Raw genomic sequence first — 27,104 nt, forward strand, 5'->3', positions numbered from 1 at the left:
CTCATTAACATCAACAGAAAATTCCTAGTTTATGAGCTACAAACCTTTTGCCAATTCTCTCTTAAAAGCACCCTGATCAACCCGCCCAACCATAGTTCATGAACCCAAAAAAACTGAGGTTCACTCCAGCTCTGTAGAAAAATCAATCAGCCTATGCAATCCTGACAAGGGAAATTTACTGTAGCCTTACAAGGTCCCAATTTTCCTAATAACTTTTGGTTAATAGGAAAGAAGGAAAGAATAGGAAAGAATATTTCAAAGAATATTTGAACAAGAAGTCCATGGATGTCCTAGCACTGTTATATAAATGTATATAATGCAGCGTTATTTCATGCCTCTCCTCCCTGAAGTAAATTAAAAAAAACAAAGTTCTGGTTCAAACAAGGTGGGAATTACAGGTAATCCTCATTTACAACTAATGTTTAGTAATCCATTTAAAGTTACAATAGTACTGGAAAAAAGGGACTTGTGCTTCGTTTTCACACTTATGATTGTTGAAGCATCACTATAGTCACATGATCAAAATTCAGATGCTTGGAAACTGGCATGTATTTACAACAGTTACAGCATAATGATGTCAAGTGATCACTATCTGTGAACTTTCTAGCTGGCTTCCAACAAGCAGTCAATGGGGAAGCCAGATTCATTTAACAATTGCAGTGATTCACATAACATCTGTATAAAATGGTTGTAAAATGTGGCAAAACTCTATTAACAACTGTCTTACTTAGCAACAGATATTTTAGGCTTTGTTGTGGTTGTAAGTCAAGGCCTACTTGTACTGCACTCATCTTTTTATTTAGCATGTTATGAGAACCCAGTTACTAATCATGGCTGTACAAACCCAGAAATGACTAAACTTGTGAAATCTCTGCTTTTCTTTGCATATTGTGCAAATGCAACCCAGAGGTGTAAGCAGTGCATCATGCCTCAACAAATCATGGTTTAGTGCCCTAGTTTTAATTCTTCCTGAAATGATAAAGAGAAATCTGAACTTTTCATGCCACTGTAAGTGAAATATGCTATGCCTCTGCATTTCCGCTCCTCATGAAAATCATAAAGCTTTCCTGTCTGTTCAATGTAATGGGAAAGGTAATACTCTATCCAGGGACACGCAGATTGAAAGACCTCAGAAGTCAAGCTCAGGATCCAAAAAGATCTTGACAGATTTGAGCAATGGGCTCTATCCAAAAACATGAAATTTAATGTGGAGAACAGCAAGGTTTTACACCTAGGCAGGAAAAACCAAAGGCACAAGTACAAATTAGGCGAATCCTGGCTGAAAAACAGTAACTGTGAGAGAGATCTTGGCGATTTAGTGAACAATCACTTAAACATGAGCCGGCACCCAAAAAAGCCAGTACAATCCTTGATTGTATAAACAGAGGCCTAGAATCAAAATCATGTGAAGTATTAGTACAGCTATATAAAGCCTTAATAAGGCCACACCTGGAATACTACATCCAGTTTTGGTCACCACATTGCAAAAAAAGATGTTGAGACTTTGGAAAAAGTGCAAAGAAGTGCAACTAAGATCATTAAAGAACTGGAGACTAAAACATATGAAGAATTTGTAGAATTTGGGTATGGCCCAGTCTAGAGAAAAGAAGGACTAGGGGTGACATGATAGCAGTATTCCAGTATTTGAGGGGCTGCCACAAAGAAGAGGGGGTCAAATTATTCTACAAAGCACCAGAGGGCAGGACAAGAAACAATGGATGGCAAGTAATCAAGGAGAGAAGCAACCTGGAATTAAGGAAAAACTTTTCCTAACAGTGAGGACAATTAATCAGTGGAATGGCTTCCCTTCAGAAGTTGTGGGGGCTCCAATAGTGGAGGTTTTAAAGAAGAGACTGGCATCCAGTTTTGGTCACATCATTACATAAAAAGGTGTTGAGACTTTGGAAAAAGTGCGAAGAAGAACAACTAAGACGATTAAAGACCTGGAGGCTAAAAATATGAAGAACGGTTGGAGGATTTGGGTTTGACTAGTCTAGAGAAAAGAAGGACTAGGGTGGACATGATAGCAGTATTCCAGTATTTGAGAGGCTGCCACAAAGAAGAGAGGGTCAAATTATTCTCCAAAGCACCAGAGGACAGGACAAGAAACAATGGATGGAAACTAATCAAGGAGAGAAGCAACCAGGAATTGAGAAGAAACTTCCCAACAGTCTGAACAATTAACCAGAGGAACAGCTTGCGGTCAAAAGTTGTGGGTGCTTCATCACTGGAGGTTTTGAAGAAGAGACTGGACAGTCACTTGTCTGAAATGGTATAGGATCTCCTGCTTGAGCAGGGGGCTGGACTAGAAGACCTCCAAGGTCCCTTCCAGCTCTACTCTGATTGATTCATGATTGAGCCACTTGTCTGAAATGGTCTGGGGTCTCCTTCTTGAACAGGGGGCTGGACTAGAAGACCTCCAAGGTCCCTTCCAGCTCTACTCTGATTCATTCATGATTGAGCCACTTGTCTGAAATGGTATGAGGTCTCCTTCTTGAACAGGAGGCTGGACTAGAAGACCTCCAAGGCCCCTTCCAGCTCTATTCTGATTGATTCATTGGAGCATTTCCCAACGAAGCCCAGAGCTCACTCCTCTCACAGACCTGGGATTTGACTAACCTCCCTCCCGCTTGTCTTTTAAGAAATCTGCAGCAGGCGCGGGTGCGATGCTGCCTCAAACCGCTAGGGGGAGCCCTCCTCCCCGGCAGCCCTCGAGCCAAAGAACGTGGGAATAACCCAGAGGAATTTCGAGAGAGGCGGCGGCGAAGAGAGCCTCGTCAGGCCGCCGCAGGGCTCCCTGGAAGGCAGACCGCTTCTCCGGAAGGGCTGGCAGCGCCTGGGAAAGGCTCCGAGGGACCCGCGCCTCGGGTTTGGCCCAAGAGAACGTCACTCACATCCCCTGGACGTCGGGGGGCACCGGCTTCCGGGTGTATCGCGAGATCATCCTCCCGCCTCAGCGGCTCATCTCGGTCCTCGTCGGCGCAGCCGGCTGGCCGGCTCGGCCCCGGCCGCCATGGCGACGCCCCCTCCTTCTCTTGCCTCTCCGGCCGAGCGGAAGTCTCTTCTCTATGGTGGCGAGAGGGGAGGGAGGGAGGGAGGGCCGCGGCGCGCAGCGATGACGTCAGAGCAGCTTAGAGCGCCCAGGCGGTGAAGTCGGCGGCCCTGCGGTGAGTGCCGGTGGGTCGTTTAGTCTCGGAGCGGAGCTGCTGCTTCTTGGCGGGGCGTCCATTTTTTTTTCCCCCTCTGGTTTATCGGCAGCAGTATGGGAATATCCATATTTATCTAGAAAAGAGGAAGAGGCGGGGATGTTTAATAAAAGTTTGCCTTGTTCCTTTGCGAAGACTAGAGCAACTTCAAAGCGAATGAAGTAACTTATTTATGTAGCTCTTAGTTCAGAGGTCTTCAAACATGGCCGCTTTAAGACTTGTGGACTTCAACTCCCAGAATTCTCCAGCCAGCTATGTTATGCTGGCTGGAGAATTCTGGGAGTTGAAGTCCACAAGCCTTAAAGCGGCCATGTTTGAAGACCTCTGTCTTCGTTGAATTGAAAAGAGTGCCTGAGAGGAAATGGGAAAGTCAGAATAGAGCTGGAAGGGGCCTTGGAGGTCTTCTAGTCCAGCCCCCTGCTCAAGCAGGAGACCCTATACCATTTCAGGCAAGTGGCTGCCCAGTCTCTTCTTCAAAACCTCCATTGATGGAGCACCCAAAACTAATGGAGGGAAGCTTCTCCATTGATATTGATTGCTCTCACTGTCAGGAAATTTCTCCTTAGTTCTAGGTTGCTTCTCTCCTTTCTTGTCTTCTGGTGGTTGGGAAAATAAGTTGACACCCACCCATCCTTCTGTGTGGCAGCCCCTCAAATACTGGAATACTAGTCCTTCTTTTCTCTAGACCAGAGGTCTGCAACCTTAAAACACTCAGAGAGCTATTTGGACCTGTTTCCCCCAAAAAAGAAAACACCGGGAGCCACAAAACCCTTCCCATGCCTGACTATTTCTTAAGCGGCCACAAAACTAGGATATGTAGTTGAATTAAATGTTCTGTTTTCTTCTGAAACTTTTCTTGGATTTATCCATGGTTGGCATACCGGGGGTTGAAAAGCTCAATAAATCACGTGCCAGTGGATGTTGCACATTGGTGGTTGCGACGCATATTTTGAGTGACGGGGAGCCGCAGCAGAGGGGTGAAAGAGACACATATGGCTCCAGAGCCGCAGGTTACTGATCCCTGATTTAGACTAGCCAAACCCAAATCCTGCAACCGTTCTTTATATGTGTTAGTCTCCAGGCCTTTCATCATCTTTGTTGTTCTTCCCTGCACTTTTTCCAAAATCTCAACAACTTATTTGTAATGCGGTGACCAAAACTGGATGCGGTATACCAGGCGTGGTGTTACTAAGGATTTATAAAAACAATAAAAGGGATTCTTTTTAAAGGATGATTCCTTTTAAGATTGACAAATCAGTTGGGTAGCAATAGCAAATAGTTCATTTGTTTCCATGCTGGCATTTTAATATTGGGGCAAAGTTTATAGAAACGGCTTTAAAATGTTTCTCTTTTTAAAGAGGCCTGTGTGATGCAGAATGGAGAAGGAGCTAGGTTTTGTGACTGTTGACGATGCAGTCCATTACCAGTTATTCCTGATACATGAATCAGAAGACACAGAACATCATCAAGACATCCTACAGCAATATATTGAAAGAATACTAGCACATTTTGCCCCTATCCTGGTTTCCTACATCTGGCAAAATGAGTCATTTAATCTAAAGTACAAACCTGCAAAAGGTAAAACAATTACCGGTATATCTAATTCTGTCTTTATGCACACTAGCAATTCTACTGTAACATTATCTTCCTCCTTAAGCACTTTGCAGTGGATGTTTTGAAAAATGAGGGGAGGAAGTGGTATTCTCACTGTGCTGGTGGCAGTGTTCTTCACAGTTTATTTTCTCAAGAAACAACATGGTTATTGTTTATGTTTCAAATTGAGATAGCTTGAAACTGGTTAAGATTTAATAGTCATACAAAACTTTTTTAATATAAAAAACAGCCTTATGTTAAGTTTTTATATTATATGTTTATCTGTTGTTTAAAAAGGTAAAATTACAAACACTCTTAAGCCAAAGTCGATTAAACCATGGACGGCAAACAGTTTGCCAACCCCCATTTTTCTGTACCCACAACATCCCCAAATCACATGCCAAAATTTGGTGACAAAATTGCCACCTTTCAGTAATGCAGTTTTCCACAGCAAAGCTGTCATTTTTGGCAGCATAAAAAATTGGGAAAAACAGGAAAAATGTAATTCTCCAGTGACTTCAATGAGATATGCTCCTAAGCCCTTTGAAGGGCAGTCAGGCCAAAAGGATCGCCCATACCCGTTCAGTTGTTTATCCTAATTGTGAGAAAATTGTACTATTCCTTTCTCTTTCTCTTGCCCCTGCTGTTTCTTTGCTTTATCTTGATTATCTTCTTGTCAATCTCTAGTACTGAATACAGATTTTTTTAAAAAATAGTGTTAATTGTGTAAAATAAGTTGTAACAAATTGTTACTCCGCAAGATTTAAATGCAGACAAAGAGTAGTACGAAGGGGGGAAAATGAAGCCGCTGTGTATATGTGACAAATTTGCAGTTATTCGAGTAATATTTTGACATGATTACAATAAGATAATCCATTCCAAGCCACAATTGAGCCTTGGTAGTACAGTGGTCTAAGGCACCCTGTTATTAAGCTGGTTATTAAGACCAGCTGCCTGCAATTACTGCAGGTTCGAATCTCGCCAAGGCTCAAGGTTGACTCAGCCTTCCATCCTTTCTAAGGTAGGTAAATTGAGGACCCAGTTGTGGGGGCAATAAGTTGACTTTGTATAAATATACAAAAGAATGAAGGCTATTGCTTAGCGCATTGTAAGCCGCCCTGAGTCTCCGGAGAAGGGCGGCATATAAATCAATTTTTTTTTAAAATAAAATTCTGTTGCTAAGAAAGACAGTTAAGTGAGTTTTCCTCATTTTACGAACTTTCTTGCCATAGTTGTCAAGTGAATCACTGCAGTTGTTAAGTTAGTAACAATGGTTAAGTGAATCTGGCTTCCCCATTGACTTTGCTTGTCAGAAAGTAGCAAAAGGTGATCACATGACCCTGGGATACTACGACTGTCATAAATATGAACTAGTTTCCAAGCATCTGAATTTTGATCATGTGACCATGGGAATAAGCGTGAACAATTTTGATCCCATATCATGGGGAGGCTGCAATGGACATAAGTAACTCTTTTTAGTGGCCATTGTAATTTTGAATGGTCACTAAACAAATGGTTGTAAGCCAAGGACTACCTGTACTTAAAATCTATCTGGGAATCTATGTACAGTATTTGTTAAATAACGAAGAGCAAGTTAAATCTCTAAAAATAGCAAAATTTTGCTACATTATATATAGGTTTGTCTCACAAATGGTGGCTAATAATTATTGTTAGGGGGATTGTTTTGTGTTGTTTTATTGATTGTACTTTTATTGGTCAACTGATTTAAATCAAATTCTTCTGTCTGTCACTTTAGTTTGTTTGTCTTTGTATGGATGGATAGAATGCTTTAGGCCCAGGCATATGCTGTTTAAATTTTGGTATTAAGTTTCACTGCTTTTAATCTTTTATGATCTGTCCTGAGTTGCTGTAAATTGATAAATAAGATACTGATACTAGGATTGACTGCCAAATGTGTTTTGGAAATAATCTAATAACGTCTGTTCTTTCTAGGAAATCTACCTGCTCATATTGCTGGTCACACAAAGTTTGGAGATAACATTGAAGATGAATGGTTTATTGTTTACCTCATAAAAGAAATTACAAAGGAATTTCCAGAATTATTAGCTAGGTATTTTTATTTGCTGATTACATAGACGATTTTAGTTGCTCTTTGTAACGCGTCTGCAAAGCATTTTTTGTAGACATTTTACTGAAATAAAATTTGGAGGGGGGGGTTCTGTGAATAAAGACTGCATTAAAGCATGATATCCATATTCATTGAATTAAATTAGGACACACTAATTCCATATTATGAGTGAATACTTTTTATTTGAATAGAGTGGATGATAACGATGGTGAATTCCTTCTGATAGAAGCAGCTGACTACCTTCCAAAATGGTTGAGTCCTGAAAACAGCATCCATCGGGTAAGAGAGTTAAGAATGTCAAATACCTAAAAAGCTAAATTTATAGGCATATATATTGTAATCTTATTTTGAATTTCTTCATTATTGTTTTCTGTGAGATCTTGGAAGACTTTACCCTTTCAGTCATAGACTTGATAATTTTTGAGACACTATCAAAAAACTGTCAGATTTAATAACTGTATATATATATATTTTTTGTCAGGTGTTCTTTCATAGTGGAGAATTATGCATAATTCCATTACCAAATACTCCTGAAAGGAAGAAATTACTACCTGGTATAAACCCTACAATTCCCCAGGTCCTGAAATTGTTTTCTGGCCATTCTGAGGATTTTGTGGCTTCAAAATCTATTAAAGCAGCAGTATATAAACGAATCAAAGGGTAAGTGACTGAATCTGAATATACATATTCAGATATAAATATCCTGTTTCCCCCACAATAAGACATCCCCTGATAATAAGCCCAATCGGGCTTTTGAGCGCATGGCAATAAGACCAAGCGCTTATTTCAGGGTTCAAAAAAATATAAGACGGTCTTATTTTTGGGGAAACACGGTAACAAAATATATACTGTTACAACTGTATATACAATACCTGATATGCTGGTTCATATACATTTATTTATAGAAGTTATTTTTATTCATATATTGGGAAGTAACATCATGCAACATTTTACTGAAATAAAAATAAATAAAACATTGCAGATTATCCAGTTCTCCCCTTTATATTCTAACCTATAAGAAGAGTTGTCTCTACCATGATTATGTCTCTTATTATTATTATTTTTTTGCACCTCGTTGCAATTTTGTGCCGTAGGTATCCTGAGAAGATCCAGACCTTTCTTCATCGAGCTCACTGTTATCTTCCAGCAGGCATTGCAGTAGTTCTGAGGCAGCGTCCTGCGTTAGTGTCAGCAGCAGTCCAAGCTTTTTACCTTCGAGATCCCATTGATTTAAAAGCATGCCGCATTTTCAAAACCTTCCCCCCTGAAACATGTGTGATGGCATCAGTAAGTGCGGATTAAGCTTCTGAGTTAGTCTTCGCAATTAATTCACCTTATTGTATGTGATTTACGAATGATTTATTTGGGGTTTTAATTCTAACTTTTAAGTCTAACCTAACTTGTCTAATCTCCCATCTCTTGTATAATTCTACAAGAGATTGGAGATTAGGCAAATTAGGTTAGTCTTGTACTGTAGAGTTATAATTATACCATAATTACTATATAGTAGAATTATAGTATAGTATAATTACTATAATGGAATTATACTATAATTCTATAATCTCTTGCTTGCTCTTGCATAATTCTTCAAGGAATGTCGCAAAGGTGCTTTTTCTGGAGGCAACTGGACTTTCTTGTTTTTTCTTTGAAGATGTTTCGCTTCTCATCCAAGAAGCTTCTTCAGCTCTGACAGGATAGTGAGGAATGGAAGGATTTATATCTCTTGCAGACAGCTGGACATTTGCATCCTTTTAGAGCAGTGTTTCTCAACCTTGGCAACTTGAAGTTGGGTGGACTTCAACTTCCAGAACTCTCCAGTCAGCTATGCTGGCTGGGGAATTCTGGGAGTTGAAGTCCATTCATCTTCAAGTTGCCAAGGTTGAGAAACACTGTTTTAGAGGGTCATTGAAGCACTCGGGGTTTATCTATGTCCTCAGGATCACCTGAGTAGTGCTCCTGGTTCCTGTAGTCTGCAATGTTTTTCTCTGGAAATCCATTCCTACTCCCACACCATTCAAAGGGTGCTCAACCCAAACTGTATAGATAAACGTCTGTAGAGATTCTCAGTCATCCAGGTCATGGTTGTCTCAAAGGTACTTTTTTTGGAGGCAACTTTCTTGTTTTTTCTTTGAAGATGTTTTGCTTCTCATCCAAGAAGCTTCTTCAGCTCTGACAGGATAATGGGGAATGAAAGGATTTATATCTCTTGCAGACAGCTGGTCTTTATTAGAAGCGAAACATCTTCAAAGAAAAAACGAAGTCCAATTGCCTCCAGAAAAAGCACTTTGGGAAACCAAAGCCTTGGTGGCACAGCAGACTAAAACACTGTTAAGTAACACCAGCTGCCTGCAATTACTGCAAGTTCAAATCTCACCAGGCTCAAGGTTGACTCAGCCTTCCATCCTTTCAAGGTAGGTAAAATGAGGACCCGGTTTGTGGGGGCAATAAGCTGACTATGTATAAAAAAGAACACCGCTTGGGGGGGGCCGAAAGCCCTACTAAGCAGGTATATACAAAAGTATGAAGGCTATTGCTTAACGCATTGTAAGCAGCCCTGAGTCTCCAGAGAAGGGCGGCATATAAATCGAACCAATCAATCAATCAATCAATCAATCAATCAATAAAAAAAACCATGACATGGATGACTGAGAATCTCTACAAACGTCTTCAAGCAATATTTCAAGTAGTCCTCACTTGGCAACTACCTTGGACAGCGGCCATTCACACAGTCCTGACCTTTGTGACCAATGCCCTCATTCACAACCCTTGCAAGTCTGTAAAGCAAAGGAGGGCCGAAATAAAATCACGATGCTTCACTTAGCCACTTAATGTCAGCCCCGACTGTGGTTGCCAAACAAGGACTAACTGTAATAGGCTGAAACAGATTCAAATAAGTTTTCAGAAAAGTGAATCTTTAATGAAATATTCTGATATTTTCAGGTTACTTTGACAAAGTGTCTATATGCACAACTGGTTCAACAGACATTTGTACCAGACAAACGGAGTGGCTACTCGTTACCTCCTTGTTCACATCCTCAATACAAAGCCTATGAATTAGGCATGAAATTGGTAAGTATCTACCTTGACCCTTGAATATTTTTACAACAAAATATTAATTTCAAGATATAGACACACAAACCCTGTAGAGGCACACAAGCAAACACACAGGCACCCAAAGACCAGAACCATACACAAACTAAAGTCATTTAAAAAAAAAATACATATAGTAGAACTATCTGAGGTTTTCGCGGGTGTTTGTATGTAGGTCTTTGGTTATTAGGTCTTTGGTTATATATATATATATATATATATGTAGGTCTTTGGTTATTCGGGCATTGCTCCTGGAAGCACGAAGCCGAGAACACCAGCCTGAAGATGACGAATGAGACTTCGTCGAAACGTTGCCAACACACTTCCAATTTTACGCGGGAGAAAACCCGAATAACCAAAGACCTACATACAAATACCCGCGAAAACCTCAGAAAACAAATATATATATATATAGCATATATATATATATATAAAAATAATAGGATTTATTCAGGTAGCCTGGCACTTGTGGCCTCAAGACTGTAATTGTCATACCTGAGTATCAAGATAAAACTTAAAACATAAAACCGTTCTATTAATTTCACTTCCCCTGCTTTGCAAGAGGGAAGAGCTTTGCATGGTTGCAATGGCCTGAGGATCTGCTTAAGGGAGGGCATTAACATAGGATTTAGAGAAGTATTTAAAGTGGGTAAGTTCTTTTAAGTAATTTGTAGGAAAATCTCTTGATGTTGGATATAAACATTTGGTTGTTTCAGAATAAGGTGTTTTGTTAGCTAATGTTAAATCAAAATCTTATTAAGATAATGCTCAATTTATCCCATTATTCAGCCTTTTTAACTTGACAGAAGCATATGCATCATTCTCTAATATTCTATATTAATTCTTCATTAAAAGAATGCAATAAGAACTATAAATATTCCCCTAGATATAGCACGGCATCTCCCTTTACAGTCATTTGGATTTCGACTCTAGTTTTCCCTGTGTATTTTTATTCCAAATCATCTTTTAAGGTATTTCATCTAAAGATTGTTCTCTGGCAGGTGGCAGCACCTAGCTGAGTTTAGTTAATCTTGACAAATAAGCCAGTTTGGACCTATTAATAGTTGGATGAGAGACCACCAGCTCATTTTAGGGCTGTAGATTGGATTAGGAAGAAAAAGAAATCCATCACAGAAAATGGCCGCAGTAAACTACTTCTTTATACTCTGTATAATTGCTAAGCAAACAAGCTGTTGTTTCCACAGAGTGACCAGATTTTAAAGTTCAATACAAAGCAAATGTCCTTACTTTGAAAATGTATTGCAACAATTCTAACATTAAGATGCGAATATTATACAGTTGGGTTTTTCCCCCCCCCTATTTTGTTCACAGGCTCATGGCTTTGAAATTTTATGCTCAAAGTATAGTTCAGCTTCTCCTGATTCCAAGAAACAAATACTGAATGTTCCATTATGGGATAGCTTTCTCAGGGCTCTCCAGAAGAACAATTATTTTAAGGTGAGATATGTATATAAATTGGAAGCAAGCAAACCTGCCTTAGCTCTTCAGTGAAGTGGTCTGTTGTTGATATAATGTTGCCATACTTTAAGCCATAGCCTAAATTTATATTTTAAAAGGAGCAATGTCCATACCACCCTGGGCTGTTAACATAATGGTGGAATATAAATCAAATAAAGAAATATTTATTCATTGCATATTCATAATAAAATAATACCTTCATCTTTGATGTTCAAAATGCAATCTACAACAGGATAGTTTGCAATTGTCTCGGTTGTTAAGATTCATTCTTCTAGGTCGTTTCTGTGGTTTAAAGGTGATTTTAGGGGTTTTAACAAGACCATACAGCTTCGTGGAATTAAGCCATTTTTGGACTGCTAAATGTCTTGTTTGCTTTCTGTTGACCGTAAACATATATGCAATTCCTTATATATGCGTACACTCACAAACAAGGTTGGAGAAGTTCCAACTATTGAAATTTTTGATTGAAAGGTATTTTGGAATATTTTTTGTTCAGTTCCTAATAACACAGTTCAGCCCTTGTTTATATCACGAATGTTTATTAGCTACATTCAATCATGTCTTTGATAGGTTTATATCATTGTGATATGTACTATTACCTTAAAAAAACAATAGTTGGGTTCTAAACATGACACAACAAAGTAGAAATGATTAGGGTTATGCAAAACCACTGACTGATTTGATTTGACAAAGCTCATTGGTTTTCTTGTTGCAGACATTTCATTATCCAACTATGCAATATCATTAGCACTGATAAAATTACCTAGTTTGGTAATGAATTGTCTACAAAACATCACACTCCGAGAGCATCAAGGATCCCACAGTTCAACCCTGAGCTACAAATGTTCTCTTTTATACGTCTGATTTAATTGCAAACAAAAAAATATTTAGCTTCTTCAGACCTTTTACCAGCAAAACAACTTTTGTGCTTTTGCAGAAAGTGTTTCACCATCTTGGTATAATATATTGTAACTGTAGATTAACAGATTTTTGTATATTCCTTTGTGGGTATCTGACTAAAACCTACATTGACTATTCTTTTTTTTTCAAAGGGTGAAATAGAAGGTTCTGCTCAGTATCTTCATCAGTTGCAAATGGCAGAAAACTATTTTCTACAGACTGTAACCAGCTCAGGAAGGTGAGATAAAATCGGTTGTGTTTAATTTTCTAGGTTTGGTATTGCTAATCTCTGTGCATGATTAAATGTGGAAATATAAGAATGTATTACTCATGCTGGCTTAATACACTACTTATGGGTATTTCTAGATCGTTTGTCTTGTGTAATCTGATCAATGTTTCTTCCCCAAAGAAAGATGTGTGGTCTTCTAGAAATCAATGTAAATACAGTAAGAAACCACTGCCGAACATAGGTATTTTTGGAACCGTCTGAGAGAAAGCCATATGAAACTCAATTGAGTGTATTCATTTCAAATATAGTATTATATTTGAATGCAGAATTCTGGAATTAAAATAATTAAAGTGCTAATGTATTAAAGCCAAGTTATAATTTGTTATAGTTATCCATTTTGATTTATAAGTTCTGAAAATGTTAGAAATGTGGTTCGGAAAGAATATTTTCATAGATAACACTCAATTGGGACAATGTCCAATCCTAGTCAAAAATAAACCCAGAATACAGAATAACAAGAGTTGAAAGGGACCTTGTAGGTCATCTACTCGAACCCCCTGCTCAAACAGAAGACCCTATACCAGTGAGGGCTAGCCTTTTTGTCACGTGCCGAAAGCGTGCATGCACCCATAATGCAATGCACGTACGACCCCCTGCGCGCCCCATGCATGTGCATGTGCACCCCACGCATGTGCATGTGACCGCCCCACGCATGCACAGACTCCAAGCTCCCCCATGCATGCGTGTGACCCCCCCATGCGCCCCGCACATGCATGTGCGATCCCTGCGTATACGTGCACAACCCCCTGTGCGACCCGCCTCCTTGCGCATGTGCATCTGTCTCCATACGCTATGTGCATTCGCAGCAGAGATCCGAAAACCAGCAGGCCAGCGGGAAGTACATGCACATGCACGGTGGAACTGAGTTGGGGTGACGGCTTGTGTGCCTGCAGAGAGGGTTCTGCGTGCCACCTGTGGTACGTGTGCCATAGGTTCGCCATCAATGGCCCTATACATTTCTGACAGATGGCTGTCCAGTCTTTTCTTGAAAGCCTTCAGTGATGAAGCTCCCACAACTTCCGAAGGCAAAGCTGTTCCTGTCAGCGTCCCAGCACTGACATATATAAAGAGAGGAGAAGCTTGAACTTTTTCCTACTAAATCCCTTTGAAGATTCTGTCTCCTCGGAGATGGAATGGGGGGAGACATTCCTGTGATCTGACGAAGAAGAGATGGGGAAAGTGGCTTGGAAGATAGCCAATGAGAAGCAGAGAATTGGGGATCAGAAAGGGAGGGATTGGGGGGTAAAGGTCAGTTCTGACCGCGAAAAGAGCCAGGATCAGATCGCTGTGCTCAATAAAGAGAAAATTTCCTCAAAGATCGGCAGTTTGGAAATTCATTTATTTTGAGATAGTATCGAAACCTGACAGTTCCACTGGTTGATTGTTCTCACTGTCAGAAAATTTCTCCTTATTTCTAGGTTTAATCTCTCCTTGTTCAGTTTCCATCCATTATTCCTTGTCTGCCTTCGGGTGCCTTGGAAAATAGGTTGTCCCCCTCCTCTCTGTGACATATTTATATTTATACAGAGGCCGTAAAAATAATTCTACATCATGATACAATTACAGTCATAGGAATAATAGTATGTTTATAGCTATAAAAATCCTAAACCACCTGTCTAACTTTATTAATCAGGTTTACACAAAAGGGCCCTATCACCAATCTTTTCTAACTCCTGTTCTGAACATCCACTCTCAACTATTTCAGTCAGTCAGTCAATCTTAGGTCTAGTGAGTTCTATCAACTATTCCTAAGATGTTCTTGAGTGATGTGGTGGCCTAGGGGTGGAGCTCTCGCCTCACAATCAAAGGCAAATATTTCTCTCTCTGGGTGCAATGAGTAATTACTTGTGAATTCTGCGTAGGTGTCAGGAAGGGCATCAGGCCAGTAAATGCTCAGCTCCCGGCGCCCTGACCCCACCCTGAAGCAAGAGATTGCAGGGTCACTAAAAGAAAAAAAAACCCTAAACTATTCTTCTTGTTGTTTTCAATAACTAATTATAATGTTATAACCCAAATTACAGCATTATAAACTATAACAAAATTTATAGCAAATTATGATCCTGGGCTTGAAAATGATGTTAAGTGAGAGGGAGGGAAATCACACTTTCCAAATAATATAGAATCACAACCAAATATTTAACCCATTTGCTTTGTGAAAAGCTTGTTTTTAGGTAGTCCTTGCCTTATAACCACAATGGAGCCCAGAATTTTGGTCATATGTCACTGCAGTCATTATGTTGAGATACCACATGACTGGTTTCAATTTTACAACCCTTTTTACGATAACCATAAAGCAAGCCACTGCAGTTAAGCAAATCAAACAGTTATTAAACAAACCATGTGTATGCAAATCCAGCATATCCATTAGCCATTTTCTACTGGAAAGTGTAAATGCTTATAAATATAAATGCTTATAAATATAAATGCTTATAAATGTGAGCCAGGTGCCTGAAATGCAGGGATGGCAGCAATATAACTTCAAGGTCAGCTCTTAAGTAGCTTTTTTGAAGTCCATTGTAATTTTGAATGATCATTAAGTGAGGACTACCTGTAGGGTACGAAAAGCAATTCTTTCTACTAGTTGAGTTTATGACTGGATCAGATGTGGAAAAGTAATTCTAAACATTACCAGTTCAATATGTTTAATTTTGTATTTCGGTGTTGTATTTCTTTTAATAGCTCAGTTGCTGTTAGCCCAGGCGAAGAAATTCTGACGATATTAAAAAAAAATTCCTTTAATTTGGAGGATTTGAAAAAGAGCTCAGATGTTCTACCTCCAGAGGATGGTAAGTAGTGGGAGAGTTTTAAAAATAACAATCAAGAGTTACAGAAACATGTAGATTTTTATTTTATTTTATTCATTGATTTTTGTTCTTCTTGCTCTTTTGGCCATCCTAAAGGAATGAAAACGACATTTCATTAAATACTTTTAAGGCAGGGGCCCCAACCACCAATCTGCAGCCCATTAGGAACCAGGCCACGCAAGAAGCTCCATTCACACAAGCGAAACCATCCCCTCTTCCCAAGCCTGCTGCTGCCAGTCCACAGAGCCAAAAAGGTTGACAACCACTACCTTAAGGGCAGGAGTGGGTTCTACTTCCCTTACTACCGGTTCACAACAGGAGCGCATGTGCGTGCTTGCTTTGTTCACCCATGCGCGCTTCTGCATATGCGCAGATCACCTATGATGATGTCGTGGCGGGTGGGCAGAGCCTCCTGCTGGTTTTACTACTGGTTCTATAGAACCGGACCAAACCGGGAGCAACCCACCCCGTCTTAAGGGTATTAAATACCTTTCTTCGTAGGATGCCGTAGAACAGAGTTTGAAATGCTACAACTGAGATTAATCAAATGTATGGGGATAGTGATTTTTTAAAGTATCTAATTACAATCCCAGGACCATTCAATATTGAAAGTTGTCTCCCAGAGTTGTGGGTACCCCATTGCTGGAGGCTTTTAAGGAAAGATTTAACATTCATTTGTCCAGGATGGTATAAGATCTCCTGCCTTGGGAAGGGAATTGGACGGGAAGACCTCCAAGGTGCCTTTCAACCCTATGGTTCTAGGTTTGGTTCTACCATCCGAACTCAACATTAGGATATTATTATTGTTTATTAGTCTATCATCGTTGTTGTTTTCACACTATCATCTGAACTTCCAACATAATAATGTTGTTAAGTTCAGAGGATAGACTGAGAAAACACTATTATTTTATGATTCTTATTAACACTAGATAAAATAAGCCAGAATAAGATGTGCTTATCCTTGCCAGATCCAAATTTGATTATCGTTAGGAATTCTCTTAAAGATTTATTTGAACCACTATATCATAGTTAAACTAGGAACTGAATGAAATCACTCTGTAAGGAGGAGCAGGCAATCTGACAGACTGGAATAATATCGCATCGGAATGTTGGATTGGGCACATATAACACCATTTTTGTCGTATCTTATATTGTTAATATCCCAACTCAGTAGCATATGAGGACCTAATAGTAGGGCAGCTGTGTTGAATATAAGACAGATATGCAAGCTCTGGAAAGTATTCTGATGATTCTGAATTTGGCATATAGCAACATGGCTTCATTCAGACTTAGTCAGCTCTGTCACATTTTCTGTAAAAAACTAAAAGCTTTTTTGGACATTTCATATTTTCCTAATATATGTGCAGCTGTTTGCAACTTTCATATATGTTTTCATTTTTAAAGTTAGCAGTATTATTATTAATTATGTGTTTATTATCTGTAAGCCACTCAGAGTCAGTGTGCAGCTGTATAAATTTGTTTAATAAATAAATAAATATCCTCACACTACATGCTACTCTTTTAGATGACAGTTGGTTGGAGATTTCTCCAGATGCTCTGGATCAGATTCTTAAGGAAACATCTGGCACAAATCAATCTGCTTCTGCCTCAGAGGAAAAGCAGAACTATGACTTGACTGAGGTTGCTGAAAGCATGAAGGCTTTTATATCCAAAGTCTCAACATACGAAGGAGCAGAAATGCCACGGTAGGTTAGATATATAACATGCTTCCATATAATGTAATAATTTCTGTATTGGTGAATCATTTTCAAATAACGTAAGCCAAATTTGTGAAAAGATCAAATTTGTATCTGTCAAAAACAATTGTTACTTGGTAAATTATCTTTTAAGCGTTTACAAAATTATTGGCTTCAACTTTTGCTTAGTTTCCTGGAACTGAACTTCATTTGAATTTGAAGATTTCTGCCAGAAAATAGGTGGCAAAACTCATTCTATAGAACATGTAAAAAATAGCCAGAATAAAATGATATAGAACAGTGGTCCCCAATCTTTCCACCTTGGCAGCCAAGCCTAGTGTGGGGCAGTATACGAGTGGCAGGCGCACCCACACAGCTCCATTGGTGCAAACAGCGGGTACACTCCCTTTATTAGAGAGATTGCCAGGGAGGGCAGACGACTTTTATGTAGGCTTTCTCCTCCAGGACTCAAACCCGGCTGTCATGCGTGCAGTGTCAAAATTCTGTGTTTTAAATGTCCACAAGAAACAAATTGGTTACAGAATTATAGCTGTCAACTTGTGCCAATTTTTAGGATATCTCTAACAATTTTTGGAAAATTATATTTACTCACATACCGTGTTTCCCCGAAAATAAGACCCTGTCTTATATTTTTTTGAACCCCGAAATAAGCGCTTGGCCAGGGATGAAATGCTCCCGGTTCGAACCGGATCACCTGATCTGGTAGTGATGGCGGCAGGTGGTTCGGAGAACCGGTAGCAAAAATCCCTGCCCCCCCCACCATGCCCAGCTGAGCCGCGCAATCAGAGGCTTTTTTTTTAACTTTTAAAAGCATTTTTTCTACAACCTCTTCGGCTGAAAAAATGTTTTTAAAAGTAAAAAAAAATCCAAAAGCCTTTGATGATCGCGCGGCTCAGCTGGGATCGTCAGAGGCTTCTAAAAGCAGTTTTTTCTGCAACCTCTTAAGGTTGTAGAAAAAATGCTTTTAAAATTAAAAAAAAAAAGTTGGCCACGTCCACCCAGTCACATTACCCCCCCACACCAAGCCACGCCCACAGAACCGGTAGTAACAAATTTTACATTTCACCACTGGCTTGGCTTTATTTTTGGGGAGGTCTTATTATTTTGGGGCACATGTCTTACCTGATTTCCAGCTCTGTGTTTAAATATTTTCGGGGAGGGCTTATTTTCGGGGGGAGGCTCATTTTAGCGCATGCGGTCAAAAGCCCAATTGGGCTTATGATATCAGGGGATGTCTTATTTTCGGGGAAACAGGATATGTATCAGCTCTCCACTCACGTAAACTAGGGAGTGATCCTAATTGTTTGAAAACATATATTTTCTTAACAGGGATGTTATTATCCACTATTAATGTCAGCACTATTTTTTAATATATTGTAAACAGTGATGTCTATTGCTGGTCTATGACCATAATAAAGTTATATTCTATTCTACTATTCCCCTCATGCGAGTGGAGGGCACTTGAGCAAGAGGACGCTTGTGCTTTTGTGCGAAGCTCCATTCGTATGACCGAAGAGTGCTCGCAGGCGAGTGCCCTCCACTCATGGGAGTGGAGCTTTGCGCACAAGCACAAGGGCTCACGCGAGTGGAGCTGCACACTTGCCCATCGCTTGTGCAGCCCAGTTTCGATTGGGCTGCAGCCTGGTAGTGGGACAGGGCCTGAGGACCCCTGATGTAGAAGGTCTATACATGTGCCTGATTCAGGCAAATTGTATAACAGCAAAGAATTACTGCATCTTTAGTTTAATTAAATAGTAATTAAATAATGTATCTGTTCTAAATACAAGTTTGCTCAATCCTGCTGCCACAATCGATAGTGATGATTAACCCTTATGTTTAAATATAAGCCACAATGAAAAATAATGTTTAATATTTAAAAATAATATTTATGTGATCGATATTTATTTATAAAAATCTTTTTATCATCTGCATAGGAAAACATGCTGCAGTTCCATGCTGATTATTTTGTTAGGGACCTATCTAGACATTCAAAATAAAAGAGAGGGAATTGTCACCAAATCCCAGTGCATTTTGACTACCCTGTCTGCTCCAGAAAGGAGAGGAGAAGGGGTGAAAAGTCATTCTGACCACAGAAATTGCTGCTGATTCTAAGGAATCATTTCTGTATTATATCATTACTTCGAAAACCACCACCAACTTAAAATATAATTATGAATGCTTAACTTTCAGGTCTTCCGCTGAGGGCCCTGTTAGTTTTGATATTGACTCATTCACAGAGGCTTTGGATACTATCCTGGGTGAGTTGCCTGGAGCAAAGGGATTAGCAGAATCAAATTGTTTGGGTTTAAAGTTTCCCCCTCATCTCTGTCCTGGAGTCACACAAAGGGCACCGGTTTTGGATACCTCCCTTTCCCTCTCCCAGAGTATCACTTGCTTTTGGTCTTATTCTGACACCATTTCTGTGTTGCTTCTAGGGCCAAATTCAGAGGAGCTGGACTCTGATGATTTAGACGAAGAAGAAGAATTTGAATTCTTAGACAGCGATGAAGAGAGTGATTTAAAAGCCGATTCTCAAGGAGATGCAGCATCTTGGAATGAAACCACCGAAAATCTCCAAACATACATGAATGAAATGGATCACGAATTATCATCTACCACTATTGGCAAAAGCTTTACCAATCAGAAGAAAGGGGTACGTTTAAATTTAGACCATCTTTCTGGTGACTTAAGAGGAAGGAATGACTGTTGGGGTTATTTAGTTTTGTTTCCTGTAAGTCAGCTATAATATGAAATCACACAGGCTTTTTTTTTCATTCTAAGTCCACTGTGTTAACAAAAATGCCTCATATTTTTCTCATATTGTTTTATTTAACATAGGAGAGATCCGGTAAAGTATTTCCACATGAAGACCCTAACACGGATTTGGAAGGCAATCAGAATAAAGAACATCCTGATACAACATCCGTGGACATTGATGTGAACCTTGTAACTAACTTGTTGGAATCCTATCATGCTCAAGTTGGATTAGCAGGACCTGTTTCTAACATTCTGCAGAGCATGGGAGTGCATTTGCCAGATAATACTGACCAAAAACCTCATTAGCAATTCATTGATGATTCATTAAACAAGGAAACCAATTCATTCATTGGTTTCCTTGTTTAAAGGATACATTGCTAAGTAAAAGTATTTTTTTTTAAACAAAAAACACCCTTCTCCAAAGATGCTTTTGCCTGCAGACCTGAATCATTTGGAATATCCTTCTCAACTACTTAACCATCTTGTGGAATCTGTTTTCTGAAATAATAATAATAATGGTAAAGTGCCGAGAAAATGGGACTCTTGCAAATATTTTTGAAATCCATTTTATACTCATTAAAATACTTGGAATTTTCTTGCAAACATCTTGAATTTTTTTTAAAAAAACAACAGAAAACTTTATCTACAATGTCTAATAAACGTTAAACAACTTTTCAGCAATCGGAATACATTGAAATAATAATATAGGGTGAGATACATTATTGTGAGATACATATATTAAAATCAAGTGACATAACAAAACAAGTATAAACATAAACAGTTACACATACAGAGAAGCAAATGCGTGTTTTAAATGCCTGAAACACATCACTCAGCATTCAAGAAACGAAAGGCATTAAATATTTTACAGATGCCTCCAAATTAGCAGTATTCCGAATAGCACCATCAGGAAGAGACTGCCTTGTAGTTCTTAGTGATTGAACTTAGTGATTTGACAGGTATGAGCAGGCAGGGTTATTGTTTATAAAATAAAGCAGTCAAAATCGGAGAAAGATTTTTGTTTCATTTCACTGTTTAAATACAGGTGAGTGGTGCAGTTACAGGCGACTGTTGCCATTACTAACTACAAAAAAGGTGTGCTCCTCAATAAGCATTTGTGCTTCTCAGCTTCAGAGCTGAAACTGAATTTGCATGCCAGCATTTAGGCTACAGCTTACATAAAGTTCAGGTCCACTCTATTAAATTTCCAAACTAGATGTTGATAAATTCTGCCATGAATCCAATTTTTTTTTTATTTTTTTGCTTTAATTTATATGCCGCCCTTCTCCGGAGACTCAGGGCGGCTTACAATGCGTTAAGCAATAGCCTTCATACTTCTGTATATTTATACAAAGTCAGTTTATTGCCCCCACAATCTGGGTCCTCATTTCACCTACCTTTGAAAGGATGGAAGGCTGAGTCAACCTTGAGCCTGGTGAGATTTGAACTTGCAGTAATTGCAAGCAGCAGATGTTAATAACAGTGTGCTTTAGTCCACTGTACTATAGGCTCTGGTTTTTTTTGTATTATTGTACAAGTACTTTCTTTTCAAATGTAAAAGGCTTGTCCTCTTAAGATTGTCTTTACATATATTCTGAATTGCGATTGTCTAGGAATCGCAGGAATCCCCAAACTCTTCAACTCATCACCCCTTCATCGACTCCCAAACATGTTAACATGTTATTAATAGCAGACAAACAATGAAACAAAAAACAATACACCAATCGAAGAACGACCAAGGAGAAAACTACACCCTCACCAACACTGGCAAGGCAAGCTACTGTATATAAACAGAGCAAACCCCTCACTAGCACTGATGATGTTTTCTCCTATTGGCTGTCACGGCAGTCATGCATGGGTGTTGCTACGGTGCTGATTGGTAGGACCGAGCCCACTGAATTTCTTAGTCCCGCCTCTTCCTGCCTCTCTTCAGTTTTTCGGCTCGGTCTGATCAGAATCAGTCGTGTCTATAGAATCCTCTCAAATTATCATCTTCTTTAGGCTTTTGACTCGGAACGGACTGGTTTTTTTCTCTGGCTTACTCCCTGGCTACGTTTGCTTCGATTTAAACCTTGGCGGCTAAATAGGCACGAGCGCGAGTTCGCTCCGCCGCGCTTCCCGGCTTTTCCGCAGGCTAGCATTGCTGCGGAGGACTGATTACAGACCCCTCGGATTCCATCGGGGTCTGTCCCGGGTAACTTTGTTTGTGACACAGGGAGAAGCGCGCGACTTCGGAGCTCAGCCCGATAGCCTTTCGGCGCGATTCACTCCATTGCCAGCAGGCTCCCGGTTCTCGCCTCTTTCAGCCGCAAGTCGCGTTTTAGCCGTCTGGCTAGCGACTATTTCAGCGACCGGTTCCCGATTGGATCCTCAGAGAAGGGGGAGAGCCTTCTCTGTGGGGGCACCTACCATCTGGAATGAGCTCCCCCCGGAGATACGGAGGATCCCGGATCTGCGCTCCTTCCGCCGTGCTGTGAAGACCTTTTTATTCCATCAAGCGGGCTTGGCCTAATCTCTTCCCTTTTTAAATATGTAAATTTTAATCTGTTTTTAAATTATTGGGGTATTTTAATTTGTCTGGGCCAAATAATTTAATTTGATTTTATCGGGTTTTTAAATTTTGTGTATTTATGTATTTTATTGTTGGCTGTTCACCGCCCTGAGTCCTTCGGGAGTAGGGCGGTATACAAATCAAATAAACTAAACTAAACTAAACTAAACCGCAAGTACTGGGGTGATATTAGATCGCTGGTTAGGCCTTTCAACCGCGTGGCTAATTTTTCTAAGATGGCGGACAGACGCAGCCAAACTGCGCCATGCTCGCCAAGCCCGCGATAAAGGAAAGAGGCCCCGGGTGGAGGACCCTGAGGAAGGGACTTCGAAGGGTCGGCCCAGCAAATCCAGGGCTATTAGCGCCAAGTCTTCCTCCCAGCTCCCCTCATCTAAATCATCACGAGAGGAGGAGAGACGCCATAAGGCTATTGAACGGGCCTTCCACAAGGCCCAAGCTGCTGCTGGCCTGCAAGGATATCCTACACAGGCAGAGGCCCAGTCTAACGATCCTCCCTCTGATAAGGCTCCTTCAAATCCAACCCAGGGGCCTGTTCCATCCTTATCGCCGGATAGATCTGTTGTGGGGGACATTGTTTGTGATTCAGAGGTGGCCTCTGTTTTCCCTGGTACTCATGAGGCATCTGCTTCCTCTGGAGCTGCCATCCTGTCCTATCTTCTGATCAGGTCTCTCAGCCCATACCTGAGATTACACCTGCATTGGCTGCTATAATTTCTGAGGCCATTCGCCAAGGTATCTCCCAAGGGCTTCAGCAAAAATCTAGTCCACCTTCTGAGGCTTCTACTCATTCCAGTCTACGACGACACTCTGGCACCCTTCCTTCTCAGGATGATGTAGAGCCTGTCTCTGAGGCTGGTGACCCGGATGAATCTGTTAGCCAAGATTCCCTTTCAGAAGGCGAGATCATGGCTGATCAGGACCTGTCGGATGATGACGGCCTGGAACCTGACCAACCGGCGTTTATTGGCCTTTTCAGGCCACAGATGTTTCGTTCACTGCTTCACAAGGCCCAAATAGTTACTGGGCTTGGTTTATCAGCTTCTTCTTCTTCCTCCTCTTCTGCAGGCGCTGCTGCTTCTACTTCTGGGGATCCAGCCAATGCCCTGTTCCAGGAACCATCAGTTCAGAAGGAAATGGTCCCTGCTCCAAAATTATTTTCCGATGTGGTTGTCAGGCAATGGACTCTTCCAGGTTCTGGGCCTGCCCCCAATAATCTGGACAAACGCTTTTTCAATATGGCCCCTGAATTGCAGGTTCCTTCAATTGACCCACCTGTTTTGGCATTGTCTTCTTCCTCTCCTCTCACAGGTCCTCCTGAGGAATGCTTGCAGCCAGAGGAAAGGAAGGCTGAGCGAACCTTGATTAAAGGTCATCAGGCCTCGGCGTGGGCTGTGCAGGCCTCTTCTGCAGCATCATTTTTCAATAGAGCAACTATTCTCTGGCTCAGACAGTTACAAGCTCGTTTGCCTGCTTCAGATCATCGCTCTCATCAGGACCTGAATAAGATCTTAGCGGCCATAGAATTTTCTGCAGACGCCACTCTCAGCGCGGCCCGCTTCTCTGCCAAGGCCATAGGATCCACAGTCACCTCACGTCGCCTCTTATGGCTTCGCAACTGGCAAGCTGACATCAGAAGCAAGTGGCGGTTGGCTTCTTCACCGTTCTCTGGCGAGAAACTCTTTGGCTCCCAACTGGATCCACTCCTCGTGGAAACCAAGGATCACCGCAAGGTACTTCCTTCCCTTAACCGCCGCTCGGACAACAGGGCTCAACCCTTTTTTCGTCCCTCTTCGTCCTTTCACAACTCAGATTCCTCCTTCTCAACCCAGCGTTCTCAACGTACCTATTCTTCCAGGGGTCCTTCCCACCAGGACAACCAGGTTAGACAGGGGTCTAGATTTGGCTTTAAGCGGCCTTTCCGTGGGGGTAGGGGTCGCCCCTTCCGCAGAAACCGGTAGGTCCCTTCGGGATCCTTCAATAGGGGGCCGACTTTCCCGATTTGCAGACATTTGGGACAGCACTGTCTCAGACGCCTGGGTCAGGTCCACTATTCATTTCGGTCTCTCCTTAGAGTTCCGTTCCACTCCCCCAAAATTTTTCTTGCAATGTCCTCCTTCCCGGGATCACATCAAGACCGCTCACATCAATTCGGCTATCCAACACCTATTGGACATTAAGGCTATTGAGTCAGTCCCCAACGCAGAGCGGTCGCAGGGTTTCTATTCCCGTCTTTTTCTGGTTCCCAAATCATCTGGAGGTTGGCGTGCCATACTGGACTTAAAGTCCTTAAACCGGCACATCGTTTATCGCCGGTTTAAGATGCAGTCGCTGCAAACTATTTTACTGGGGATTAGACTGAGCGACTACATGGCATCCATAGACCTAACGGAGGCCTACCTCCACATTCCAATTAGACCAGACCACCGTAAATTCCTCTGTTTTTGTCACAATGGACGTCACTTTCAATACACGGCTCTACCCTTTGGGTTATCCTCAGCCCCTAGGGTGTTCACCAAGGTGATGGCGGCCCTTATGGCTCATATTTCCTCCATTCCTATCAGAGCCATGTTCTACTTGGATGATATCATCATCCTTTCCCGTTCATCTGACCAATCTAGGTTAGATGTAGCTAGTACTGTCCGCATATTGCAATCACATGGCTTTTCTATTAATTGGGCGAAAAGCCACTTAGTGCCTACTAACCGCATTCAACATTTAGGAGCGGTTATTGATTCAATTGCTGTGGAGGTTTCCTTGTCCCAGGACCGGCAAGCCAGCCTGTCTTCCCTAGCTAGTCGGATCCGCCGTCGTAGGTCAGCTTCCTTGGCGGATCTTTCCACTCTACTGGGTAAAATGGTGTCCGCTTACGGGATCGTTCCTTGGTCTCGTCTCCACAGCAGAGAGCTCCAATGGTTGTTACTCCCCTTTCAACGGAGTCCCCCCACACTGCCCTCGCGGACGATCCAGCTCCCCTCTCCGGTGGTCACTTCCCTCCTTTGGTGGACTTCTCCAGCGATAGCCAAGGGCTGCAGGTTCCACGAACCCCGAAGAGTAGTCTTAACGACCGACCAAGTCTCATCGGCCGGGGGGTCCACCTCGAGTCTCTTTCAACACAAGGTCTATGGTCAACGAGCGAGCGAGCGCTGTCCATCAATGTTCTCGAGCTACGGGCAGTTTACCTGGCTCTCCGGCGGTTCCTCCCCAAGTCCGCGGCCGGGATGTGTTGGTCCTCACGGACAACATCTCAGCCAAGGCTCATATCAACAAACTGGGCGGAACCCGCTCAAGGACGCTGATGAAGGAGGCTCTCTGTTTGGGCCTGTGGGCCGAAGTTCACCTGACTTCTCTCCGAGCAGACTACATTGCCGAGAAGGACAATACCCAGGCCGACTCCCTCAGTCGCTTCAAAGTAGACCACACAGAATGGAGCATTCCTCCTCATCTATTCGAGCGGCTGGTTCATCGGTTAAGCACTCCTCAGGTAGACCTTTTTGCCTCCAACAGCAACCACCGTCTGCCTCGCTTCTACTCCCGTTTTCCCTCGGAGGGTGCAGAAGCAGTGAACGCTCTTCGCAGTCCTTGGCCTCGCGGGCTACTCCTCTATGCGTTCCCTCCCTTCCCTCTGGTGGCCAAAGTGATTCGCAAGCTGTTACAGGAACGAGCGGAACTCATACTTCTGGCTCCTCACTGGCCCCGCAGGCCATGCTTTGCGGACCTTGTGTCACTTTCAGTGGCACCTCCGTGGCAAATCCCGGACGATCAGATCGTGCTGCAGCAGGGCGATCTCGTGCATCCGGAACCCCAGGCCTATCATCTAACCGCCTGGAGGTTGAGCGGCAACGTTTGATCAACGCCAGCGTTTCCCCAGCAGCCATTCCTATCATTCTAGCAGCTCGCAGGCCTTCAACCGCTCGTATTTATGATTCCACTTGGAAATCATTCATTCGTTGGTGTGCCAAACATCTCGAACCATCATCTATCTCTGTGGCTCAACTAATTGATTTTCTACAAGAAGGCTTCGCCGCGGGTCTCTCACCCAACACTCTGCGCCGCCAGGTGGCAGCCTTGTCATCGGTTATCTCCCTTGTGCCTGACCTTCCCCTCTCGAAGGATCCACTCATTCGGGCGTTTTTACGGGGGGCCACTAATCTACGCCCTCCGGTAATACACAGGTTTCCTACCTGGGACCTGAACAAGGTCCTCAATGCCCTCACAAAACCACCCTTCGAACCCCTTCGGGAAGTCAACTTAAAATTTTTATCCCTTAAGGTCTCCTTCTTGGTAGCTATCACTTCTGCACGCAGGATATCGGAACTGGCTTCGCTTTCGGTTCGTTCTGACCTCTGCATCTTTCACAAGGATAGGGTGGTACTCCGCTTGGACCCAGCCTTCATCCCAAAGATCAATTCCACCTTTCATCGGTCCCAGGAACTCATCCTACCAAATTTTTGTCCTTGACCTCAACACCATTTGGAGAAAGTCTGGCACACCCTGGATGTGCGCAGAGCTCTAAAGATATACTTATCCCACACTGCGTCTTTCCGAAGAACCGAAGCTCTATTCATCTCCTTCCAGCCGTCCAACATGGGTGCCCGGATTTCAGCTTC

At 41.8% G+C, this 27,104-nt stretch overlaps 3 protein-coding genes across 7 annotated transcripts in view; 2 read left to right on the plus strand and 1 right to left on the minus strand.

Moving 5' to 3' along the window:
* FAM149B1 (family with sequence similarity 149 member B1) overlaps nucleotides 1-3,029 on the minus strand; it is a 22,456-nt gene extending 19,427 nt beyond the window's left edge. For all 4 annotated transcript variants that reach the window (XM_060682267.2, XM_060682266.2, XM_060682270.2 and 1 more), the window contains exon 1: nucleotides 2,895-3,029. In XM_060682267.2, the coding sequence (XP_060538250.2) occupies nucleotides 2,895-2,944 (50 nt within the window). In that variant the 5' untranslated portion in view covers nucleotides 2,945-3,029. The remainder of the gene's footprint in view (nucleotides 1-2,894) is intronic.
* On the plus strand, nucleotides 2,919-20,528 carry ECD (ecdysoneless cell cycle regulator). 2 transcript variants are annotated; one of them, XM_060682264.2, is made up of 14 exons: nucleotides 2,919-3,167; nucleotides 4,565-4,784; nucleotides 6,753-6,870; nucleotides 7,080-7,167; nucleotides 7,370-7,548; nucleotides 7,983-8,175; nucleotides 9,829-9,957; nucleotides 11,311-11,436; nucleotides 12,510-12,595; nucleotides 15,326-15,432; nucleotides 16,976-17,156; nucleotides 19,359-19,426; nucleotides 19,604-19,821; nucleotides 20,007-20,528. In XM_060682264.2, the coding sequence occupies exons 2-14, from the start codon at nucleotides 4,583-4,585 to the stop codon at nucleotides 20,229-20,231; spliced, it is 1,920 nt and encodes a 639-aa protein (XP_060538247.2). In that variant the 5' UTR covers nucleotides 2,919-3,167; nucleotides 4,565-4,582; the 3' UTR covers nucleotides 20,232-20,528. The 2 variants fall into 2 exon arrangements, with proteins under 2 accessions (XP_060538247.2, XP_087727899.1); XM_087871773.1 differs by having other exon boundaries at nucleotides 2,969-3,177.
* Nucleotides 20,529-23,402: 2,874 nt separating this feature from the next.
* Nucleotides 23,403-24,455, plus strand: LOC148113161 (uncharacterized). The gene has a single exon (XM_087871775.1). It carries the CDS (start codon nucleotides 23,403-23,405, stop codon nucleotides 24,453-24,455), a length of 1,053 nt encoding a protein of 350 aa, XP_087727901.1.
* The last annotated feature ends 2,649 nt before the right edge of the window (nucleotides 24,456-27,104 follow it).

This window comes from Pantherophis guttatus, chromosome 6 (genome assembly GCF_059756535.1).
Source record: "Pantherophis guttatus breed Tessera chromosome 6, ASM5975653v1, whole genome shotgun sequence".
Taxonomy (NCBI): Eukaryota; Metazoa; Chordata; class Lepidosauria; order Squamata; family Colubridae; genus Pantherophis; species Pantherophis guttatus.

What these genes read in the sequence shown, in the direction of transcription:
- LOC148113161 (XM_087871775.1), top strand. Translation starts at nt 23,403, where the DNA reads ATGGCTGATCAGGACCTGTCGGATGATGACGGCCTGGAACCTGACCAA.
- ECD (XM_060682264.2), top strand. Translation starts at nt 4,583, where the DNA reads ATGGAGAAGGAGCTAGGTTTTGTGACTGTTGACGATGCAGTCCATTAC. An exon ending in GGCTTTGGATACTATCCTGG is followed by an intron (nt 19,427 to 19,603) that starts GTGAGTTGCCTG and finishes TGTTGCTTCTAG; the next exon opens with GGCCAAATTCAGAGGAGCTG. An exon ending in TTACCAATCAGAAGAAAGGG is followed by an intron (nt 19,822 to 20,006) that starts GTACGTTTAAAT and finishes TATTTAACATAG; the next exon opens with GAGAGATCCGGTAAAGTATT.